The 19,785-nt window shown below is 41.0% G+C and overlaps 1 protein-coding gene across 2 annotated transcripts in view; it reads left to right on the top strand.

Annotated features, from left to right (window-relative positions):
* The window catches only part of LOC103182210 (protein lin-28 homolog B), a 142,276-nt gene that overhangs the window by 29,023 nt on the left and 93,468 nt on the right, over positions 1–19,785 (top strand). Inside the window, exons 1-2 of one of the 2 annotated variants that reach the window (XM_042333436.1) lie at positions 12,178–12,433; positions 13,378–13,562. In XM_042333436.1, the coding sequence (XP_042189370.1) occupies positions 12,424–12,433; positions 13,378–13,562 (195 nt within the window). In that variant the 5' untranslated portion in view covers positions 12,178–12,423. Of the gene's footprint in view, positions 1–12,177; positions 12,434–13,377; positions 13,563–19,785 lie in introns of those variants that run through there. The other variant, XM_042333435.1, reaches the window with a different exon arrangement.

Raw genomic sequence — 19,785 nt, 5'->3', positions numbered from 1 at the left:
AATACATAATCATTGCACTTTATGTATTTTTTTATAAAGAACTTTGAAACATTTTGGCATGATAAAAGCCTATATCCAATGGAAGGATTGGTATCACCTCTCTTTATGTCTCATGATAGGTACATAATGGGATTAAAATCTAAATGCAATGGAAATATCTGTATGGTACATTTTGCAGATACGTCTGCTTTCTTCTCCAGAAGAATATCAAGGTGTTTCCTCCTTCACAAAGATTCACAGAGAAACATGTTTTTAAACTGAAATTGACAAACCAAAATATTTGTCATTTCTTCAATAAATCACAACAAAGATTCCAATATAGGACTGAAGAAGAGAAGGTATAATGACTTAGTATGATTATCACAAAACCCTCCTGAGTTACTTATATTAAATGTTTTAACTCATACCGCTCTGCTCCATTAAATACAAATATATAATGTGAAACACAAATAGAAATTAATTGTCACAGTAAGTATTTTGGATGGCATAGTGATTGTCACCCTTTACTCTGATGTCTCAGCAATTCAACCAACCTACAACAATTTCCTCCAGGTTTAGGCAAATTGGCATTTGTCCTGCGGAAAGTGACTGCACGCTCCAGAAATGGCAAACAAAGATCTGCTTTTGTAAGTTTAATTGGTGGCTGAAACACCTGGTTGACAAAAAAGTGCATTAATACAAATGCAAATGTTTGTGCAAACATTTAGCATCCTAGATTTTGAGATATTGTGGCACAACTACTGTTTTACTCTCAAATGATTTCAGTTTGGTTGGCTGCTATAATGACTTGTTATAGTTTGTAGTTTATCATTCTGAAACACAAAAGTTTTATATGCTTGACTTATTCCCCTATAAATAAAAGTGTTTGATGTGAAGTTAGATTTGCAAGATTCTCCTTATTCTTTCTTAATCATTTATACTTGTAATTTCATTTAAGATAATTGAAGTTATTGCCTGTCTATTTGTACTGATGTGTAAGGTGGTACTAAAGTCAGCACTGTTTATATGTTTACAAAGACTTTCAAAGACAGAAATATGGTAGAGAAGGCATTCAGTTTTCACAAAGAGTTTAATGCATTTTGTTTTGTCAAGCGTGTGTCTGATATGCAAAAAAAGCACCTTGTCATGTTTAAGAATTTTTCAGTTTCAGCGACCAAGAAAACTCACTAAAGCAGCTCTTTGTTTGTCAGTTCTAGAGTGTGCAATTGCTTCCTACAGGGGCATTAACCAATTTGCCTATGCCTGGAGCAAACAGCTGTGGGTTGGTTGAAGCCAAAATGTTTTGGACTTGAAAATGCAATTTGGGTTTCTCCTGGAATCTGACCAGGTTGCTCATTTTTGCAGTAAGAAGCATTGGTTTGCTTACCATTATTTGTGCAACTCGGGCTACCTGTGCTTTGCAATATTAGCTTGCACTGTTATCAGCACCTAGATGTTTCCCTTGTGTCTTGTCTACCTCCCAAAGATTTAGTGATGAGCCAGGCAAATTGGTCAATCAGGAATGCCGTGGAGTACTTGGACCTCACTGAATTGGGTATCAGATTACAAAGCAGTGATTTGAATTCACCAGACAAGTCACCTTGGACAAAGTGCCCTGATGTTAAAAGCATTTACCATGTGTAAGTGTAGCACAAAGCCACTGAGACTCCTACTTGCCACAGGAGGATAGTCACAAGTTTGTCATTGGACACACTAATGCGTGTAGATGTGAGTGCTCACGAGATTAATAGAAAACACTAGGAGTATGGTGAGCACATCACCATAACGTATAAGAATATATTGCCACCTTTCTCTAGGCCAAATGCGGCAATCCATTGCTTAGGCATTCTGCCAGTTGGAGGTGCAGAGCTTCAGGAGTGGATGCTGAGGTACCAACCAGGAAGACATTGAATTCTGTCTTATGTTCGTGACAACAAAATTCACAACTCAAAATTGTGATCCCAGACTGAGTTATTATGTCAGTTTTTTCAAACATCCACTTTTAGCATGGTGAGAAGTCCTCTTACAATGTGCCACCTTGTTCCTGAGGTTTAAAGACCAATATCATGAACCAGCCTTGCATCACACAAATTGTTTAATATTACAATCAATATCTCCTTGATCAATGTACAAGTACACTGAGAAGCACCAACCACTGTATCCCACCAATGAGAGTGGGATGGTAACTAATATATATGAGATCCGCAGACAATACTGCCATTAATGCAACAACATAAAAAAAATCCCGGAATCGTAAAAGACATGCCTGGAATATAATCCTTAAGGTTGTCCATATATAAACTACATCCTGTAGTATATCTGTCTGTGTAGAATAGATATTATACAATGCAAGTAGAAGATATTATTATCAATTTCCTTCGCTTTAGGTGCTGATTTATGCTAGAGCACGGTTCCAGAAACACAAATATCTGCACTAATCTTCCCGTGTGAGCTATTTGTCTATGGATGGCTTCACAGCATGCCTGCTCCTGCCATCTCCTAATAACCACACATAACAACAACAACTTGCATTTATATAGCACCCTTCACACCGCACAACGTCTCACAGAACTTACTTTATACACTTTGCAGGTGATGATAGTAATCAGGAGAAGCAGATTCCCTTGACTAGCCCAGGCCAGCTTTGTCCAACCTTCATACCCACAACAAACATAAAGTAGAGCAGGATTGGAACATGAATATGGCTTCATTTGAGTATGGCTTTGTGGTACACTGACACATGGTAAATGTTTTTAACATCAGGGCAAGTTGCAGACTGAAGATTTAAACACACACACATTCCAGACGAGGGTTGGTGGGGGGGAATAAACATGCATTCTAATAATAATAATCATTGCATTTGATATAGTGCCTTACTATATCATTGAGATGTCTCAAAGCGCTTCACATTATATATTGTAAAGTGGATTTATTGTGTATTTTGTGGATGAGCCATCTCCAAGAATCCCAAAAGACAGCTTTAAAAGTTGGCAAGAAATGTAGTTTTAAAATATTGTGTCTTTTTGATACATCGATTTGAAAACAACAGCAGAAATGTTTAAATTGACTGCCCTAAGGTGATTAATGTTGAGGAAACGTGGTTGCATTTTATTTTTCCCGTTCTACGGGGAAAAAAAACAACTGTGTTGATGGCAGCCACCGTTTAGAGCGGACTCCACGGTGACTGTCACACAGGAAAAATACACAAGAATTAAAAGGACACGAATTGGAGACTGAATCTAGAGTTTCTGAGCCAGTGGTTAGCTGGGAAGGCGCCCTGGACATTCCTGATCTCTATATCTTTCTGGAATGCCTCGTCCTCGCATGTCCGGCTATGAAGGAACAGCGTTTCCTGGAACTTCAATGCCGCTCCAACAATAAACACTTGTCAGTGCACTTTGACTTGTTTTGCTGCTTGCGACACAAAACGGATAACAACTACCCTTTATACATTTACTGTCCAAGTACAATGCACTTGTATTTCACTATAAACGCAGCTGTTGGGACAATGTTGACAGCGAAACGGCTCACGCGATTTAACTTGTTAAGATGAATTAGGGATGAACGGCGTTTTCAGTTGCAAACTGTTTCTCTCGACTTCTTGTTAATCGTCCTTAAATTTTGCACATTACACGCACATACTAAGTGAACAGACAACATTGATACCTTGTCTTATTAAATAATTCCTCGGCATCATTTGGTTTTAAACCAATAATACTTTTGATATACATTCAATTACTTTATTTTCACACGTCGCGAAAGACCAGCCAAGTCAATGAATGGCATGTTGCCAATCCAAGCGTGAAATTAGACTTTTAACTGTGATGGAAAAAAAAGGTAGAATCATGTTTATGCATATAAAGCTTAGGACGTTGCTGTCTCCAACTGGCATTTGCAAATATTAATTATTTTGCGGAGTTCGCTAAAAGGACATGTTTGTCTGAAGGATGTTGTGTTGCTCGATCTCCAAGTCGGCATTTTCAGCTTTTGTAAAATGCAAACCTTCAGCCAAGCCAGAAAATCTTACCCAATAAGAAAAGCAACTGCCCACTTCCATTAGGCGTAATTTGTAAGACCCTCAGGAACGCCAGTTTAAAAGGGATATTGCAGATTTTAAAAGGATATTTATCTACTGGTGTCACAGAGGATGTCCCTGACACATGGGCTTATGTTCATTTCTCAAAGGAGCCTGAACACGGGCTGAAAGGTCGGGGACCTCCTTCTCTAGAGCATTCCTGTGAGTACATATTATCGTGGAAACTGAAAGGAAAGGAAAGTTGAACAGGTTAATAATAAAAGCTAACCGCGCCACCGGGAGATAGTGAAGTCTCTAAACCTGTTCCAGTCCCACATGCTGTATTTTCTGTGTCCTGATGCTGCTGTTTATTGAAACTCGCTCGTAGTTCGATCGGATCAACAGCTCCCAACAACTTTAAGTTGCGGGACTGCACAATAACATCCCATTGAGAAGATGTTTAATATCGCGGGTGGCGTTTCCGTGCGATTGCGTTGCTCTGAAATAGTTTCTCTGGTTAATTTATTTGGAAAAAATGATGGATGACTCAGAGAGAGAGAGAGAGAGAGAGAGAGAGGGGAAGGAATGGGTGGATAAGAGAATGTAGTAATGCGATTTCAAGTTAAATCTGTCGTCCAGTCAAGTTTTGATGTTCGCGCTTTCGTGGAGATATATTCCCAGTGAACATGGAAACAAAATGCTGCCTCTTAACACCCAGTGCACCTCGAGGAAACGGAATGGATATCGGGACTGTGGGTGGGAGGGACTTGCGAGCGATCGCTGTGAAAGTCGGGACTGAACAGCGTCGGCGTGTGACCGAGACAGAGCACAGGCTGTAAGGAACTGGTTGGGATCTGCGGGTCTCTGGTGGATTTTACATCGGCCGACTTTTGCCCTCCGACTATTTGCGCTCCCGTTGATCGTTCGGAGTGTTTGCGATACTTCAGATTCCCGGTGCAGTGTGTTTCATTGCGTTCATTAGCATTTTCATTCTTCACCACTGTGTGAGGCGCAGGTAGAGTAGATAAAACGACCGACCAAGAGTATATCGGCCAAATTGGGGGAGGAGGGTACAATCCGTTTGCCTTTCTCTCGTCCTCAATGGAAACGTGCAGTGTTCCCGAGCTCCCCATTTATCTACACATTACTGTACTGGCGCATTCATTGGTCAATACTTATTTTGGGGGGAAAACGCCTCAAACGAGTTCATCTTAATAGCAAAGAGCTGTTAGATAATTGAACTGCGAACGGGTGGGTGTAGGTTTGCAGACGATATTCTTGTGCAAAGATCCCATCGCCGTGAAACAAAAGACCATACGTTTGGATAACTTTCTCCAGATTCTGCAGGTCCTAATGTTCTTGTTTCTGATAGTGAGTTGGAGTATCTTTTGATGTCGATCGGCCGTCCATTGGGAACCAAGTGCTGTATCTAACAACAATCATTTGTTTTTAAACCAAAAAAGCAAAAAGTATTGAATGCCCCCATCGCCCCCCAGGAAACCAAAAAAACACTACATATTATAAATAATTTTAAACCGTTCGACAATGGGAGGATTGACTAAAATGATTTCAATGATACTCCGAACTGGGGTACAGGGTTTTTTTTTGATTTGGAAATAATTTCTCGACAATGAGAGACAAAAGTCCGTGTTTGCAGTTCTACAGATCTTTACGGCTATTGAAGCGATTGCAGTCACCGCTGTCAAACAGTTGATTGGACTCAGTCAGTACTGCTCCACTCCACCGAAACTCACATCGAAATCCGTCCCATTTGCTTTACCGTAATCTATCGGCTCACACTCGATAAAAAATCTGGATAAAATGTCATCGTGCGGCTTGACAGAACGAAGAACGAAAATAATTATGTGCATAATTTGTCAAGTCGTAATGCGGAAATATCTTGAAAATCTGTATCCGTAAACAACAACAGTAACAAAATTACATTGGTACAGTGCCTTTCATGTTGGGAGGACGTCCCAAGGCGCCGGACAGACAGAGTTTCGCTAGAGTTTGATATATATATATATACATATATGTGTGTGTAGGAAGTGGATGTCGGGTTTTTCTGATCACTCTGCCCATTGGAAAAGGAGTTAACTCGCTAAGGCGTGCATTTCCTTTCTCTACCCCACCCCCAATATAGAAAACCTCGAGAAAATCTAATTCTCGGATGAGATGCTGGGTGCTGTCCACCCCGATCCGCCCCCCATTCCCATCATTAAGCTGAACACTTGACCACAAATAATGTTAACAAATGTCAGCCCAACATTTTTTCAATTGAAACGCCTCTAAAACGGAGGGAAGGAAAAAAAATCGTTGACTGTTTGATCTATGATCGGTAACTATGATCTTTGCTGAAAGTCGATATGAGGTCTTTGTTACCTATATATATATATATATATATATATGTATTGTCAGTGTATTTTTGGAATCAGAAGTGGCATTGAGCGGAAAAATGCACATTTTATTGATAATAAAAACAACTATATTACTGGTCTGTTCCTAAAACCCTAGAGATGACAATATGTTGCCTGGCGAAGCTGCAAACACCTCACTCACCTCTAGACACAGATATGAAAGTAGTATTTGTTTTCGACTCAAATAAAGATAATAATAACACTTGCATTTGATATAGCGCCTGATCACGTTTTCGAGACGTCTCAAAGCGCTTCACAGAATAGACTGTAAAGTGAATTGACTGTATATTTTGTGGACGAAACGCGGCAGCAAATTGCGCACAGCAGTGTCCCACAAACAGTCGTGGATTGAGTGACCAAATTATTATTATTTTTTGAAGGAATTATTACCCACAGAAAAGCGATCTTGACATTGTCGAAGAGGTAAGGATTTACAAATACACTGCATTAGTATTATTATTATGCCACACATTAATAATATTTTATATTATTTCACAGATTTCTTACTAAAAAGCGATAATTGGCCAAACGGACAGTCAAATAGTGACTTCATGTGAGGTTTGATACCAGAGAAGGTACCATGTGTGAGGGGCGCTGGATAAATGCAAGTTATTGTTATTTGAAGGTGAGGATGAGATATTAAAATTGAACCCCTGGGGAATAAGGAGCCAGTGGAACCGTGCAAGGATGGGGATGATGGGCACAGAGAGCCCAGTGTGGGAAAGGATATAGGCTGTGGAGCTCTGTACGGTCTGGTGTTTGTGGAGCTGGGGAAGCTGGTGAGCTGGGCTTACCTGAATTGCTAAATTGGAAAGAACAAGAACTCGCCAATGACTGTTAAAAAATGGAGTTTGTTGATTTTTCCCGTTTAAACCTCAGGTTTCTTTAAGGGATTTGTGTATGGTCAGAGCTCAGGAAGTACACAATGAGAATGCATTTCAATTTGCTGAGATGGGCTGTGTTAAGAGTATAGATACTTTTTAAAAAAATATATACTGAATGGCAAAACATCTAAGTAGTTGAAATGAGTCTTAAGATGGCGTCAAGCTGGTAGCTGGTGTATTGTGGTGGGAATACAATAGTTATTGGTTATTTCGTTCGGATTTCCAATAGGGCATCTTCTCTCGGCAAACAGGAGGGCGAGAAGGCATTCAGTCCTTTGCGCTAATCTGTCTTGTTTGATTTCGGGCTGTAATTAGTGTTCAGCAACAAGCGCTGGTGTAGCTCTACACTGATGGGTCAGCTTGTGCTTCTGCTCCAGCTGCCCCCATCGGCAGCAATATAAAACCTTCACATTTATGAATGAGTTGCACGCACTATACTCCACCAGGTATTGGTGTGTGTGTGTGTGTGTAGGGGGTGGGAAAGGGACGTCAACGAACGCACGTAGATGAAGAATTGTCACACATACATATACACACACACATATATATTATATATATATATGGCTCATTAAAGAGGTTGCATTTACCCACTGGATTTGTACCGTGCTGCTACCGGAAGCTGTGGTTATTTCCACGCTCCACAATTTAGTAAACATTGCTCAGTGTAATTCCTTGTGCGTGTCCAAGCGGAAAAGGACAGCTTTCTTTAATGGAGCCGTTGCTCCTCTCTCTCTCTCCCTCTCCCTCTCTCCCTCTCTCCAGCGGCTCAGAGTTGGTGCTGCGCAGGTCTGCGTCCCACTTGCATTTTACCCCCATCCCCCCCCAACTTGGAAGTATTTTCCGGGTTGAAGACGCGTCGTTATAGGGTGGGCTCGGATACCTGACGCAAAGAGAGCAGCTCGTCCTGCTGTCCTATCGCCTACTCGGAGCCCCGCAATCCCCCCCTCCCCACCCCTAAAGCCAGCCCTGTGCACTGGGGACACGAAGGTAAGACCCGAGGTCCTGATGCACAGGCGATCGCACGGAAAGCTGCTCCAAAACGCCGGTCTTTCCGGACTGATTTCCTTCATATCACGTGAACCAGGCGAGAAGAGCAAAAAAGGGGAAGAGAAAAAAAAGCGTCATGAGTCAACCTTCTCGTTGCTTTTATTTGGGAGGGAGGAGAGAGAGGTGAGAGAGAGAGAGAGAGGGAATAAAGAGAAACAAAACAACGACACAGTGCTCTGCTTATCACAAATCAGCAGGTTTTGTTCCTGGGGTTATTATTATTATTATTATTACAAAAGGCTCGTTCTTATCTAATTAATAACTCTGATCAAGTATCCAACTATCCAGTGGTTGACCCTCCCCAGTTAACCCCACACATTGAGTTTTGTAAATTAATCCATTTCAATAGTCAGCAAAGTCATTTCCTGATCACTAATGTTGTCGTTTTAAGTATTATTTGATGTTCGATATGTGAAATCGTTTGCCTTTAATGTATTTTTCAGCGTTGCTCCAACAAATGGAAACACTTTGGGGATTTTTTTCTTTTCGAAATTCGTTTTGCCATACGCACCGCGAAAATAAAAACAAATTGGGGATTCCAAAATAATAATAATAATATAATAAAATATAGCGACTCCAAGGGATTTCAGAAATCCTGGTTTGTGTGATTAAGATGAGCAATAAAACATTGAGGAATTGCATTGTGTAAATATCAGGAAAATAATATCCATTCAGCTTGATGTATCATTAAAAAAAACATCCCCAGGTCCTGGAAACCCAATTAGAGATAATACCCAATTGTCACTCTAAATTTACACGCCACCTTTTCTTTCCCACAGGAGATTTTGCAAATGAGCTCTTTGGTTTCAATGCACAACGTATTTTTTTTTATCGCTCCATCAACACCCAATTTAAGCCGTCAAAATACAAGATTTTAAAGGCAACCCTTTGCTCCCCTTTGAATGAACTCCACATCTGCAACTGCAAAGAAAACCTACACAGCAGCTGATCAAACGCATCGGGGGGTTTGTCTGTACCCACAGATGAAGTTCGATTGAGGCAAATTGTGTGCGTTTGTGGCCACGAGTCCGAGGCCTCGTCAGTAGGGTTTGAGCAGTGCGATGCTCGGTTGCTGACCACCAATAATGTCAAAGGCACATTCAAACCTCTTAACATATGGGTCCCCCCCCCCTCTCGAACGTAAAGCGTACTTTTTTTTAAAAAAATGCAAGCTGCCAATGAGCACCATCACATATTATTAAATACTTGGCACGACTAAAACATTTCAAATAAAGACTTGGCAGAAAAATGCGTTGCCCCCTCCCCCCCCCCGAAATAAAGACATGTCCTACACGAGACGTTACTACAACCATTAACATTTCTAAACTGCCTTATCTTTTGTTGAAGGGACATATATAAATTCTCCCCTCCCCCTCCCCCCCATATAAAAGAACGACTTGGGCGATTATTTCTGAATGGGCTGAAGGTGGGAGCCGGGCTCCCGGTTGACCAAAGATTATACCTTTGCATAACTTGAAAGGCTGATAGTCTTCTCACAGGAAACGAAAGACTCGATAACATCTGACACCAGTGACCACTACTGACCCGATCTTAATTTTCCTAATACGAGAATAGCCCAAAACAGCCACTCCTACGTGCCGGAGCTGACGGATCAAATATTAAAGGGGAAATTGGGAAACCTCAGTTCTGTACATTGCAGATGCAGTTTTGCAACTGACTTTATCAATTTGTATTGAGGTTAATTTATGAGTTTAGGAAACATTGGGTAATCGGCAAAACTGGGAACTTTTCAACTTCTTACAGAGACGGTGTTCATTAAAGAAAGACTTTTAAGAATGTCAAGAATTTAGCACTTTATATCCCGCATTTGTTTTAGATTTGCATTAAAAACTCGGGACGTTTCATTTAGTTACATTAGTAATGAAGGAGCAAACGAAGAACCTTTCTATAGGGAGAGCCATAGATATTATTTGTGATACATTTTTAACGAGTTTTATTTATTAAAGCCTTCCGAGGGAAACAACGTCAGTTTTTCGGGCAAGACTCGTGTTTAGAATTGATGTTAAAAAAAACACCTATTCGTTGCACGCAGTTAGTACAAAATTGTCTCAAGAAGGTAATGGCAAAAAAATGTGCTATGCAATAGGTTTGAGATACCGATCGCTTTAAATTAATTCGACGGAGCGATAAAAAAAAACGTATTGGAAATGCTGAGAGAGAGAAAAATCCGAACCAATGAACGCAACCATCTTAGGTCAGTTTAGGGATCGGACCTGAACTCACGCTCTGTTGAAATAACCTATAGGAAATTTATGGTTGAAGACTTCAAAGGAATTTCAGGACTGAGAGCTTCTGCATTAGTTACTGGATTCCACCCCCAGTTTATTTTTTAGAAAAAACGCTCACACCACAAGCAATACTTAAACTCCACGCTGCAGGGACAAAAGCTCATATGTTGTGTGAAAGCATATATCATTTTTTTCGACATTCATTTAAGGCGATGATGTCGAATTGGTAAACAAGCCCTTTAAGTGCAAAATTCCCCTTACAATTGGTCAGACTAGTTGGCGCCGACACGTCAGGCCAGTTTTCTGAGCAAAACGCATGGCAATGGACAATACGTGTTAATCGATGTGAAATCGGTGGTTTCCACGAAAGATCCCATCGGTGACAAACTACTTTTTTGCTGACCTGCCTTTTCCTTCTTCGGAGAGAGCCCTTTTTCACATTTCTCTCGGAAATACCAAACGTAAAGGTATTCCAAAATAACAACAGAATCAATGAAGCAAACGCTTGACCTTTGAACCTTTTTGGAGGGGAATTTCCTTTTCACAAAGAATGGGGGAAAGTCGCATGTTGGAGAAGACTAATCATCTTTACTGATGATGTGCATTCAAAACCTGCCTTCTCCAGAGCCACAAATACTGTTATAAAGTCAAACGAGGCGAGCTGTTTAAAAAGGCAGCTGCTCCATGGAGCACAGCTAACCCCGAGCATCGTTTTATTAAACCCCAAGTACTGTCTGTTTAAAAGGAGATGGGTTAACGTAGAAATTTGAATTTCAGATAAGAGTGACCTCGCTCTGGGGAGGTCACCCGTCCGCGATTGTGGTGCAAGAAATAATTATAAAGTAATCAAATGGCTTTGTGGGGCTGTTGCTGTTTTCATGTAGGGCTACAGTGCCGCTAATGTGAAAAGGCACCACAAGACAGTATTCTGTGAGATCTATCTGATACGAGCATTTTATTATTTTGCTTCAAATCACCCTTTATTTTACCCATTTCCTCTGTTATTTCTTGCTTGCTCGAAACTTTTGTTTTGGAAAAAACGAGCAATTCCCCAGCCTTTCGGAAACACCCGCTGTAATGTTAACGGACAGTAACATTATTTGTGTGGAGTCTTGCGAATGAGTTTATCGATCAGGCGTTATGCCTTATCCTTACAGTCCTAAAAAGATTTTTTTTAAACCGTGACTTTTTATTTCAACACCGTGAGATTGGGGGGGGGGGGGGAGTTTTATTCCAAAGACACAAACGAGAAGGTGGGGTTAGGTGGTGATGATGATGATGGTGGTGGTGATGATGGTGGGGTGGGTGAGGTGGTGGGGGTGGTAGGGTGGGGGGGGGAGAGCAAACCTTGTGTGTTTAAACGTGCAGACGTGAAACATTTCTGCAACCCCCTTCCACCCCCCCCCCCAAAAAAAAATTGGGCAAATTAGCTGGGTACAAAATCTGGAAGGTTTCCCCCCCCCACCACCCCCCCCCCCCCCCCCCCCGCCCCCCTCCCCACCGCCCCCCGCCCCCCTCCCCGCCGAATCATCGATTATGTGCGGTGACAGGTTGGAGCAGAGTGGGATTGGCTCGGCGCTGCCTCTCCGAAGGCTGCGATGTGTAATTAGCGGCAAGAAAGCATGTAATTGACGGAGTCACGTGCGCCAGGGCCAGGAAAGGAGGAAAAAAAAAGGGGCTAAAGAGGAAAAGCACGTTAGACCATGCGAGCGCTGGCCAGCGCTAAAATTTTGATCGCCGAATCCTCTGAGGCCGGATTGATGCAGAAGGTTACCCAGTGCGAGGAAAAAGTTCTCATCGGGCCGGTCTGGACATAGGGCCTGTGTGGCAACATGGCCGAAGGTTACTTTTTTCTCTTGTTTTCTTGTAAAAATTTCCCTTTGCCTACTTTTTAACCCCCAGCAGATCGCACGGGGTGGGTGGGGGGGCTTTCCAACCCCCCCCTCCCACCTCCTCCACCCACACCACCCCCCACCCTCCTCCTCCCTCCCTCCCCAACCCCCTATTGTTGTGGATCTCCCAAAATGTACGTGCCCACCCGGTCCGCCCGCCCTCCCCTCCCCATTTTATTCACAAACTTCAAAAGCTTTTCGGGGGGCTATTGTGTGGAGCGTTTCTGGCCGCTTTTACGCACAGTTTTCTTTCGGGTGCGTGGAGGCAGCACAGTACACCTGCCCTCTTAAGTTTGACCGAAGTACAATCAGCGCACGCTGGATGCTACAGTAAATGTCTCCAGTGTAACCGGCTATTTCGGGTGGGGGTAGGGAGGGAGGGAGGGAGGGAAGGGAAGGGAAGGGGGTGAGGAGAGGGGAGAGGAAAGAGCTCTCGCAGTCGATGCTGCTGAACGTTGCTCGCGATTTGCGAGAGAGGTGGATATACAAAAAGCGAAGCCTGGCGGGTGGGTGCGGGTGGGTGGGTGGGTGCGGGTTGCGGGAGATGGGGTCGGGTGTGAACCAGCCCTGTTCCAGTTACACACCGGTTTGCCAACCTAACTTGCTGCCTCAAATATGGAGTAAAATCTGCCCGCATGCACATGGATCAAAATCGATATTACAATGGCTTTGCCATACAGCCTCAGCCAATACATACATCCGTGTGAATGCCAAGTGGTGCTTTTGCTTGTCTCTCCCCCAACCCCCAACCCCCCCAACCCCCCACTCCCTTAAATGTACTTTGCGATCTATTCATGATGCTTTTTTTTATTTCCACCCCCCCTCTTTACAATCAGATGAGTTGAAACATGTTTCTGTCCGTGTGTATGTGTGTGTGTGTGTGTAATTGTCCAGGAGGGGCGAGTAAAGGTGGTGGAGACGAGAGAGGAAAATTGGCAGAGAGAGAAGAGGAGTCTCAGATCCAACAGGGAGCAGGCCACTGCAAATGGTTCAACGTTAGAATGGGATTCGGATTTATATCTATGACCTCCCGAGAAGGCAGTCCCCTGGAAACGCCGGTGGATGTCTTCGTACACCAAGTAAGTTTCCGCCATTCCGTTGCTTCCATTCATAAAAAAAAAGGGTCTTATTTTTTTTCCGAGGGGGAGGCGAGCGAGGGGCTTGCCTCAAGGGAAAAATTGAGCACAGCTCATTTAAAACCGATTTGCAAGGACGATCGGTGCAAATGTTACCTAATGCTGAATGGGACTTCGTTAACGTGTGTGTGTGTGTGTGTGTGTAACAACTTTTAAGAACAAAAAGCAGGACATATCTGTACATGTAAAATTCACGTTTTGTATGTACAGAAATGCTAACACTTTTTGTTTATCAAAACCTAAGAGCCTTTGCTTTAATCCAGAGCTGCATGCGGTGGTTGGACATTTATTTCTCTATATAAGATTCTTTGTTATTATTATTATTGGCACCAAAATGCAATCGTTTGCCTACAGGTCTATACGTAACGCGTGAGGGTAAAAAATGAAAGTGGCGATTGGGATTCTCTGTCGACGTAAATATCAAAATAACAGTCTGGTGGTCAGGGTTGAAACCCGGAAATGCTGCAGAACCCGAATGTTGCGTGTATTGTATTGGGAAATATTGTTGGTGTGGTGTTTGGGGGAGGGGTGGGGGGGGGGGGGTAGAAGCAATGCATACAGTACATCCTAAAATAGACTCGCTTTTCTCAATGCTTTCCCGCTATGTGGTGTTCAGGCAGCGATCTTTTCCTACAATGGTTGGAGGTAAAACGCTGCAAATGTTTCCGATTGCGATTAGCCCGATGGTCAGTGGTGGAGTGAGTGAGTGGCGCTCGGTTTATTGAAGGAAACTTGTATCTGAGATGGTTGGCACCACCTTTGGATACAATGTTTACTGCGAGATGCAAGGTTACAGGGGCAATGCCACGGAGCACATCATTTATGCACTTGAAGAACTTTTACCCAACTCGTCTAATTGAGCGAAAATCTGATTATAACGTATGTCCGATTTTAGGGGGAGGAGTGTGAACTGTTTATTTGACTATTTGTCGCTGCGGTTCTGTTCTGCCTTAGCGGTGCGGTCCCTTCCTATTGCCTGACGTCTGCAAACGCAGGTCCTGCTCTGCTCACCCCATTTCTGAACCTCCTTCGAGTCGTTAAGTGGCAGTTAACGACCTCGTAAGATTGCTTTATAGATGAATGCAGCGACAAGACGGGGAGAAAAACCCACAAGTTTTCCAGGTTGCACAGTCCCCCTCCCCGACTAAAGCATTCAGAAATTCTTACTCGGTTGCCATCGGCGATCTAAGGTTGAAGCTCTGTATTGCAGCCCTCCCCTCCCCTCCCCTCTCCCCGCAATCTCTATCGAATCGTGTAACAGTTGTATTTTTACTCTTCACTGACCGGTTCCAACACAGCATGTGTTTTGTGTTTACTGAAATGATTGGACCCACGTCTGAATACAACGCTTTCGGTTTATAAGATAACAAATCGCCTTTTGAATGAGTGTTTTCCAAACCGATTTTTCATTGACAATTGTTCTTTTTTTTTGCAACAAAAATACGTTTATCGGGAAACGTATGCGATTCCCCTTTAATTCGCGTTTGCTTAGATACGGTGTCTTGAAACCCTTTTGTTTGCCCCACTCTTTGAGTTACATGAACGTATATTTAATTTTTATTTGATCGCCTCTGTTTGACAAAATAAAACACGTTTACATTGCCGAGTACCTTCTGCGACTGTTCTTGTCCACCTATGTCTTGATCAAATAGCGATCAGCTTTCAATATCAGATAGACATCATTTGCCGACAATGTTATTTTACTTGTGCTGAAACAAATGACACACAAAAAGGATTGAGAAATCTGCCCTTGTTATGCTTAAATCTGCTTTTAGAGTGGTGGTCAATGCACACCTTATCAGCCTTGTGATTGCACTGAAATAATCAGAGCAGGTTTTTATTGAGTTGGTATACGATGCTGCATGTTCTCCCAACATTTATTCTGTGTTCTAAAGTGATGAAAATAACAGTCCTATTTTGAAACAATATGCCACTAAAGATGATGCAGTTGTTTAATAAAATAAAAATATACTGGCATAAACCAACTTTATTGTAGAAAAGATGAATGAATGAATGATGCTCCACAACATCATAAAATAAGTGGATTTCAGATTATTTTGTAGAAATAAGTACTGTACTAAAACATGCTATCTTGTAGAGTAGTTAATTGATCTTACACCAAATACTGAAGTCAGATTTTAAATGTAGTGTCTTAAAATGACACACGTGAAAAGTAATATCTGTGTGAATAGCACAGTAAGATACATTGTAAATGCATGAAGGGTGTGGAAGAATTAAATGTTGAATTGAATGATGTACCCTACCAAACCATGCTTTCATTTGATTTGAATGATTATTCTCACATGTAGATAGCCAGACAGTGTTTCCTTATCACACAGTGTTGTTAATACCTATAACATTTTAGCATGCCTCTAGAATGCCAAAATCCAACATAAATTGATTCTCAATAATTCATATAAAAGCAATCGCCTTCTTCAATTAGGTTAATATTCAATGCAGTAATTGAATGCAAAACTTGCTTAGAAAATTCATGGTTTAGTTGCTGTGAAATTGTCTTCAAAGTAAATTAGTGAATTTCTTAAGTCATTGATGGCAGCAGTTTTTTAAAAACCGCAACAATTGCTTCCTGTTAAAGAAAGCTTTAAAACTAAAGTGGCAACTCACTAATAAGGTCAACAAACAGACTGAGGAATTTTAACCACATTAGTAGGTTGACCTCACAAGTGTGCTTGTACTAATGTACTGTACAATACATGTTGAAATGAAAAAGACTACAAAAATACCTGAGTTTTTCAGCAACTTGATTGCAATTTAGTGGGATAACTATAAGGTATATTTTTATTGTATTGGATGCAATATATAGTGCAGAATTAAAATTGTAAGCGAGTATGCTTCAGATGTGCAATCAATTCTATTAAATTGATTACATTTAGTTATATTAAAATATAAAAGAAATTAAGCTCAAGGAAACAAAAACCTCTTTTAATACTAGATCGTTTGTTTTGCTGCAAAATAAGCCATTTTTAAATCATTCTTTTCAAAATGTCTTTGAAGCATTCAGGCCATTTTAAGATCTGATTGCTTGGAACATATTTCCCATAGTTAATAAAATTAGTCTTCCTTGAGGGATGTCAGCCACATAATTATTGGGGGAAAAAAAAACCCAAACATAATGAGATGGTCATTATTAAATGATCCAACAATGACCTTTTAAATAAATGTTAGAACTGTATCCATACCCTTGTGCATTTTAAGCAAGAAAGTAAAGCTTCAAACTTCAAATATATCTGTCATTCTTGTTATTTAAACGTGTCATTCTTAAACTAGTAATGAAAACAATTGTAACAAAATTGATAAATAATATCTTAAAATCCTATAGAAAATGTCTACTTTTGGAAGGAATTTGCAAATTTTAGTAATGGCTCCTCAATAGTTATGTAATTCAGGAGGATACAAAATAACTTACTTGGATGAATATATCTGAAATATGTATATCAGTTCCTTTCAGCACTGGATTCCTCCCCCCCCCCAGCTTTAACTTGAAGACATCACTTGTAGAATTGTTAATCATTCAGGTTCAGTTACTCGGGTCCAATTTTTGGAATTGCTAAACAGGTTTTTTCCCGATACAATTCCCATTGACATGCAGGAACTCTGCTCTGGAAGTAGATCATGTTATATCGGTCAGTGTCCCTTAGGTCATGGTGATTTACCTTTGGTTGCTAGGAGACGTCTCTTTCCTGATTTGAAGTCGTAAGGAATACCGATAAGAAATGCCACCAATTAAACAGCATTGTTTAGAAATTGGGGCTATGTCATGACCAGGCATGATGAATATCTACACAAGTAAGGCTGACTAGATGATGTGACTGAGGATATCATAAGAAAGGTAGTGCTTCAGAGAGAATATATTACAACAATATGTCCAGGCCAGAAATGAATTTTAATATCTATAGTATATGATGGACAATTAATATTCATGAACATTTAATTTGTAGTTCTCCCAAATAGTTGGAAGGGAATTTCTGATGACAGACTTGAGGACTTGCATATTCACATACATATTGTAAATAGAAATTTATTTGGATTTGTTGCACTGCTAAATAAGTTCAGTAATTTCAACCCAGAGATACTGAGGGTTAGTAGAAGTAGAAACAATTTCACAAAATAGCAGAATATTATTTGGTGCCCCCAAATTTTCTGCTTTGGCATATAGCACATTATTTATGAACTTGTGGATTTGTTTGCATTTTTTTTCTTTAAAAAATGATTGTGCTGAAGAGAATAATTGGCACTAAATAATTGCTTGTAAGGTATTGGGATTCAGGGGCTCATGCCATTTTTAGTAAGTGAGTCAGTAGTTTCAACTACCCTGTGATCAATTCTATAACATTTGTAAATTGGGGAAACATTTACTGCTTTTGTTTTGAAAAAGACTCTGATTCCACATTCAAGCTTCATAAGGGATCAATGTATCTAGCAGCAAAAGCTTACGTACCACCTATTCAATAAAATTGAGAAATAATTAAGAGCAAGACATGGGAAGAAAACCTAAGAAAGTGAAATTGCAGAGCTCGAATGGAGTATAATTTGGCTGAATGTTTAAGTGTCAAAAAGTTAGTCATTTGACATCTGATGAACAAGTTTGAGCTCTCACTAGATGCATAACAGCTACCAGAATCTCCTGGTGTGCTTCCAGGTGGGAAACCCAGCTCAGCATGAAATGAATGAGCGCATTCCTACCATCTTGCTGCCACAGCTTGGACAGACATGCTTTCCCATCAAACAGTGGTTCAATGTGAAACAGTTGGGAGTTTGAGCAGCAACTAATTACCTCTTTGCAAACCATTCAAGGTAGATTCCAAATACTGGAGATCCGAACACATGTTCGTGAACCTGGATTTGGGTAACGCCTTCCAGCAGCTGTCACCCCAAGCCTTAGAGTTTCCTCATCGGCTATCTGATGGATATTTGCCTTCAGTGTGGTGGGAGCACCTTTACTGGACATCTTGTGATGTGACAGCCACCTTGATATTCTTGAGGTCCTGCAACCCCAGGATCTCAGAACTATCAACTGGAACTGGTTAAACGTAGGTCTTATATGCCACAAGCTTGACATCTATTGGGATTTTGCTGTCCTTGAAGAAAGATGAGCATGACTAGAATACCCTTCGTCCCTTCCCTGTGCAGTCCTTCAGGCCACTGTCCAAGCAAAAGTTGGTCCACCGCAACCTGCAGGTACCAATAAGAATCAAAATTGGGACTTATGTCTTCGATGTCTTGTCTTAAGCTGTGCAGAATTATGATTCCACACTCAGGGGCACCCACCATCATGTCCCACCAGTTGGCCGAGTGTTCAAGGTGGTGAGTAGAAAAGGTCCCCAAGGGAGTCTGCCAGCAGTACAATATCATCCACTAACAGAAGCACCACAATCCTATCAGAAAGGCCTGGAACAGATGCACCAAATCTGTCCTCTTCGACGCCATCCACCATAGCTTTGAGGTTCAATTCACCGCTATGTACCTCAGAAAATCCATTGTGAGAAAATATTAATTTGTATCCATTTGGTCTCAAGTCCAAAATGTAAAGAGAGACTGAAGTAACTTGAAAAAATATTGGGAAGGGATTATAAAAGCTCTTTGGGGAGAGTAAATTCTGGTCCTATAAGTCTGTGAACTTATAAAAGGGAAAGAAAAATGAATAACAATTTTTGCGAAGGATTTTGAGAGGAGTTCTGTTAGATTTAGCAACACTCTATTTTAGATTTTTCAAAAAAAACTTTTCTTTTTGTTGTTTGGCTGATGAGACTTGAGACATTAATTCTATGTGTCTATCATTAAACAGAAGATGAATCCTATCCAGGATATTACCGTTTAGTTTCTCACTATGCGTTGCTACTGCCTCACAATTGTAACTAATCCAGTCACTGTGAAAGGTGACCATTTTGATTTCTAAAGTGTGCTTCATATCTGCTGATCATTAATAGAAAGAAGAGGAAAACCTGTGTGATTGAAAACCTGTGTGATTTGATCCTGTCTCATTAAACTGTGCAAAGTACAAGAACATGAGGAAAGGTTTATTAATTTAGTATTGGGCTTCTGTAAAATTGTGTAAAGTTGTGGAAAAGGGTTTAAATTATCTAATATTATGTTTTCCTGCAAGTCAAAGAGAGCCTTAATATATTTTTGATGACCCTAAGAGTTT

This window comes from Callorhinchus milii, unplaced genomic scaffold, assembly GCF_018977255.1.
Source record: "Callorhinchus milii isolate IMCB2004 unplaced genomic scaffold, IMCB_Cmil_1.0 Scaffold3, whole genome shotgun sequence".
Taxonomy (NCBI): Eukaryota; Metazoa; Chordata; class Chondrichthyes; order Chimaeriformes; family Callorhinchidae; genus Callorhinchus; species Callorhinchus milii.
Note: the sequence above shows the minus strand (reverse complement) of the source record. Positions and strands in the feature narration are given on the sequence as shown.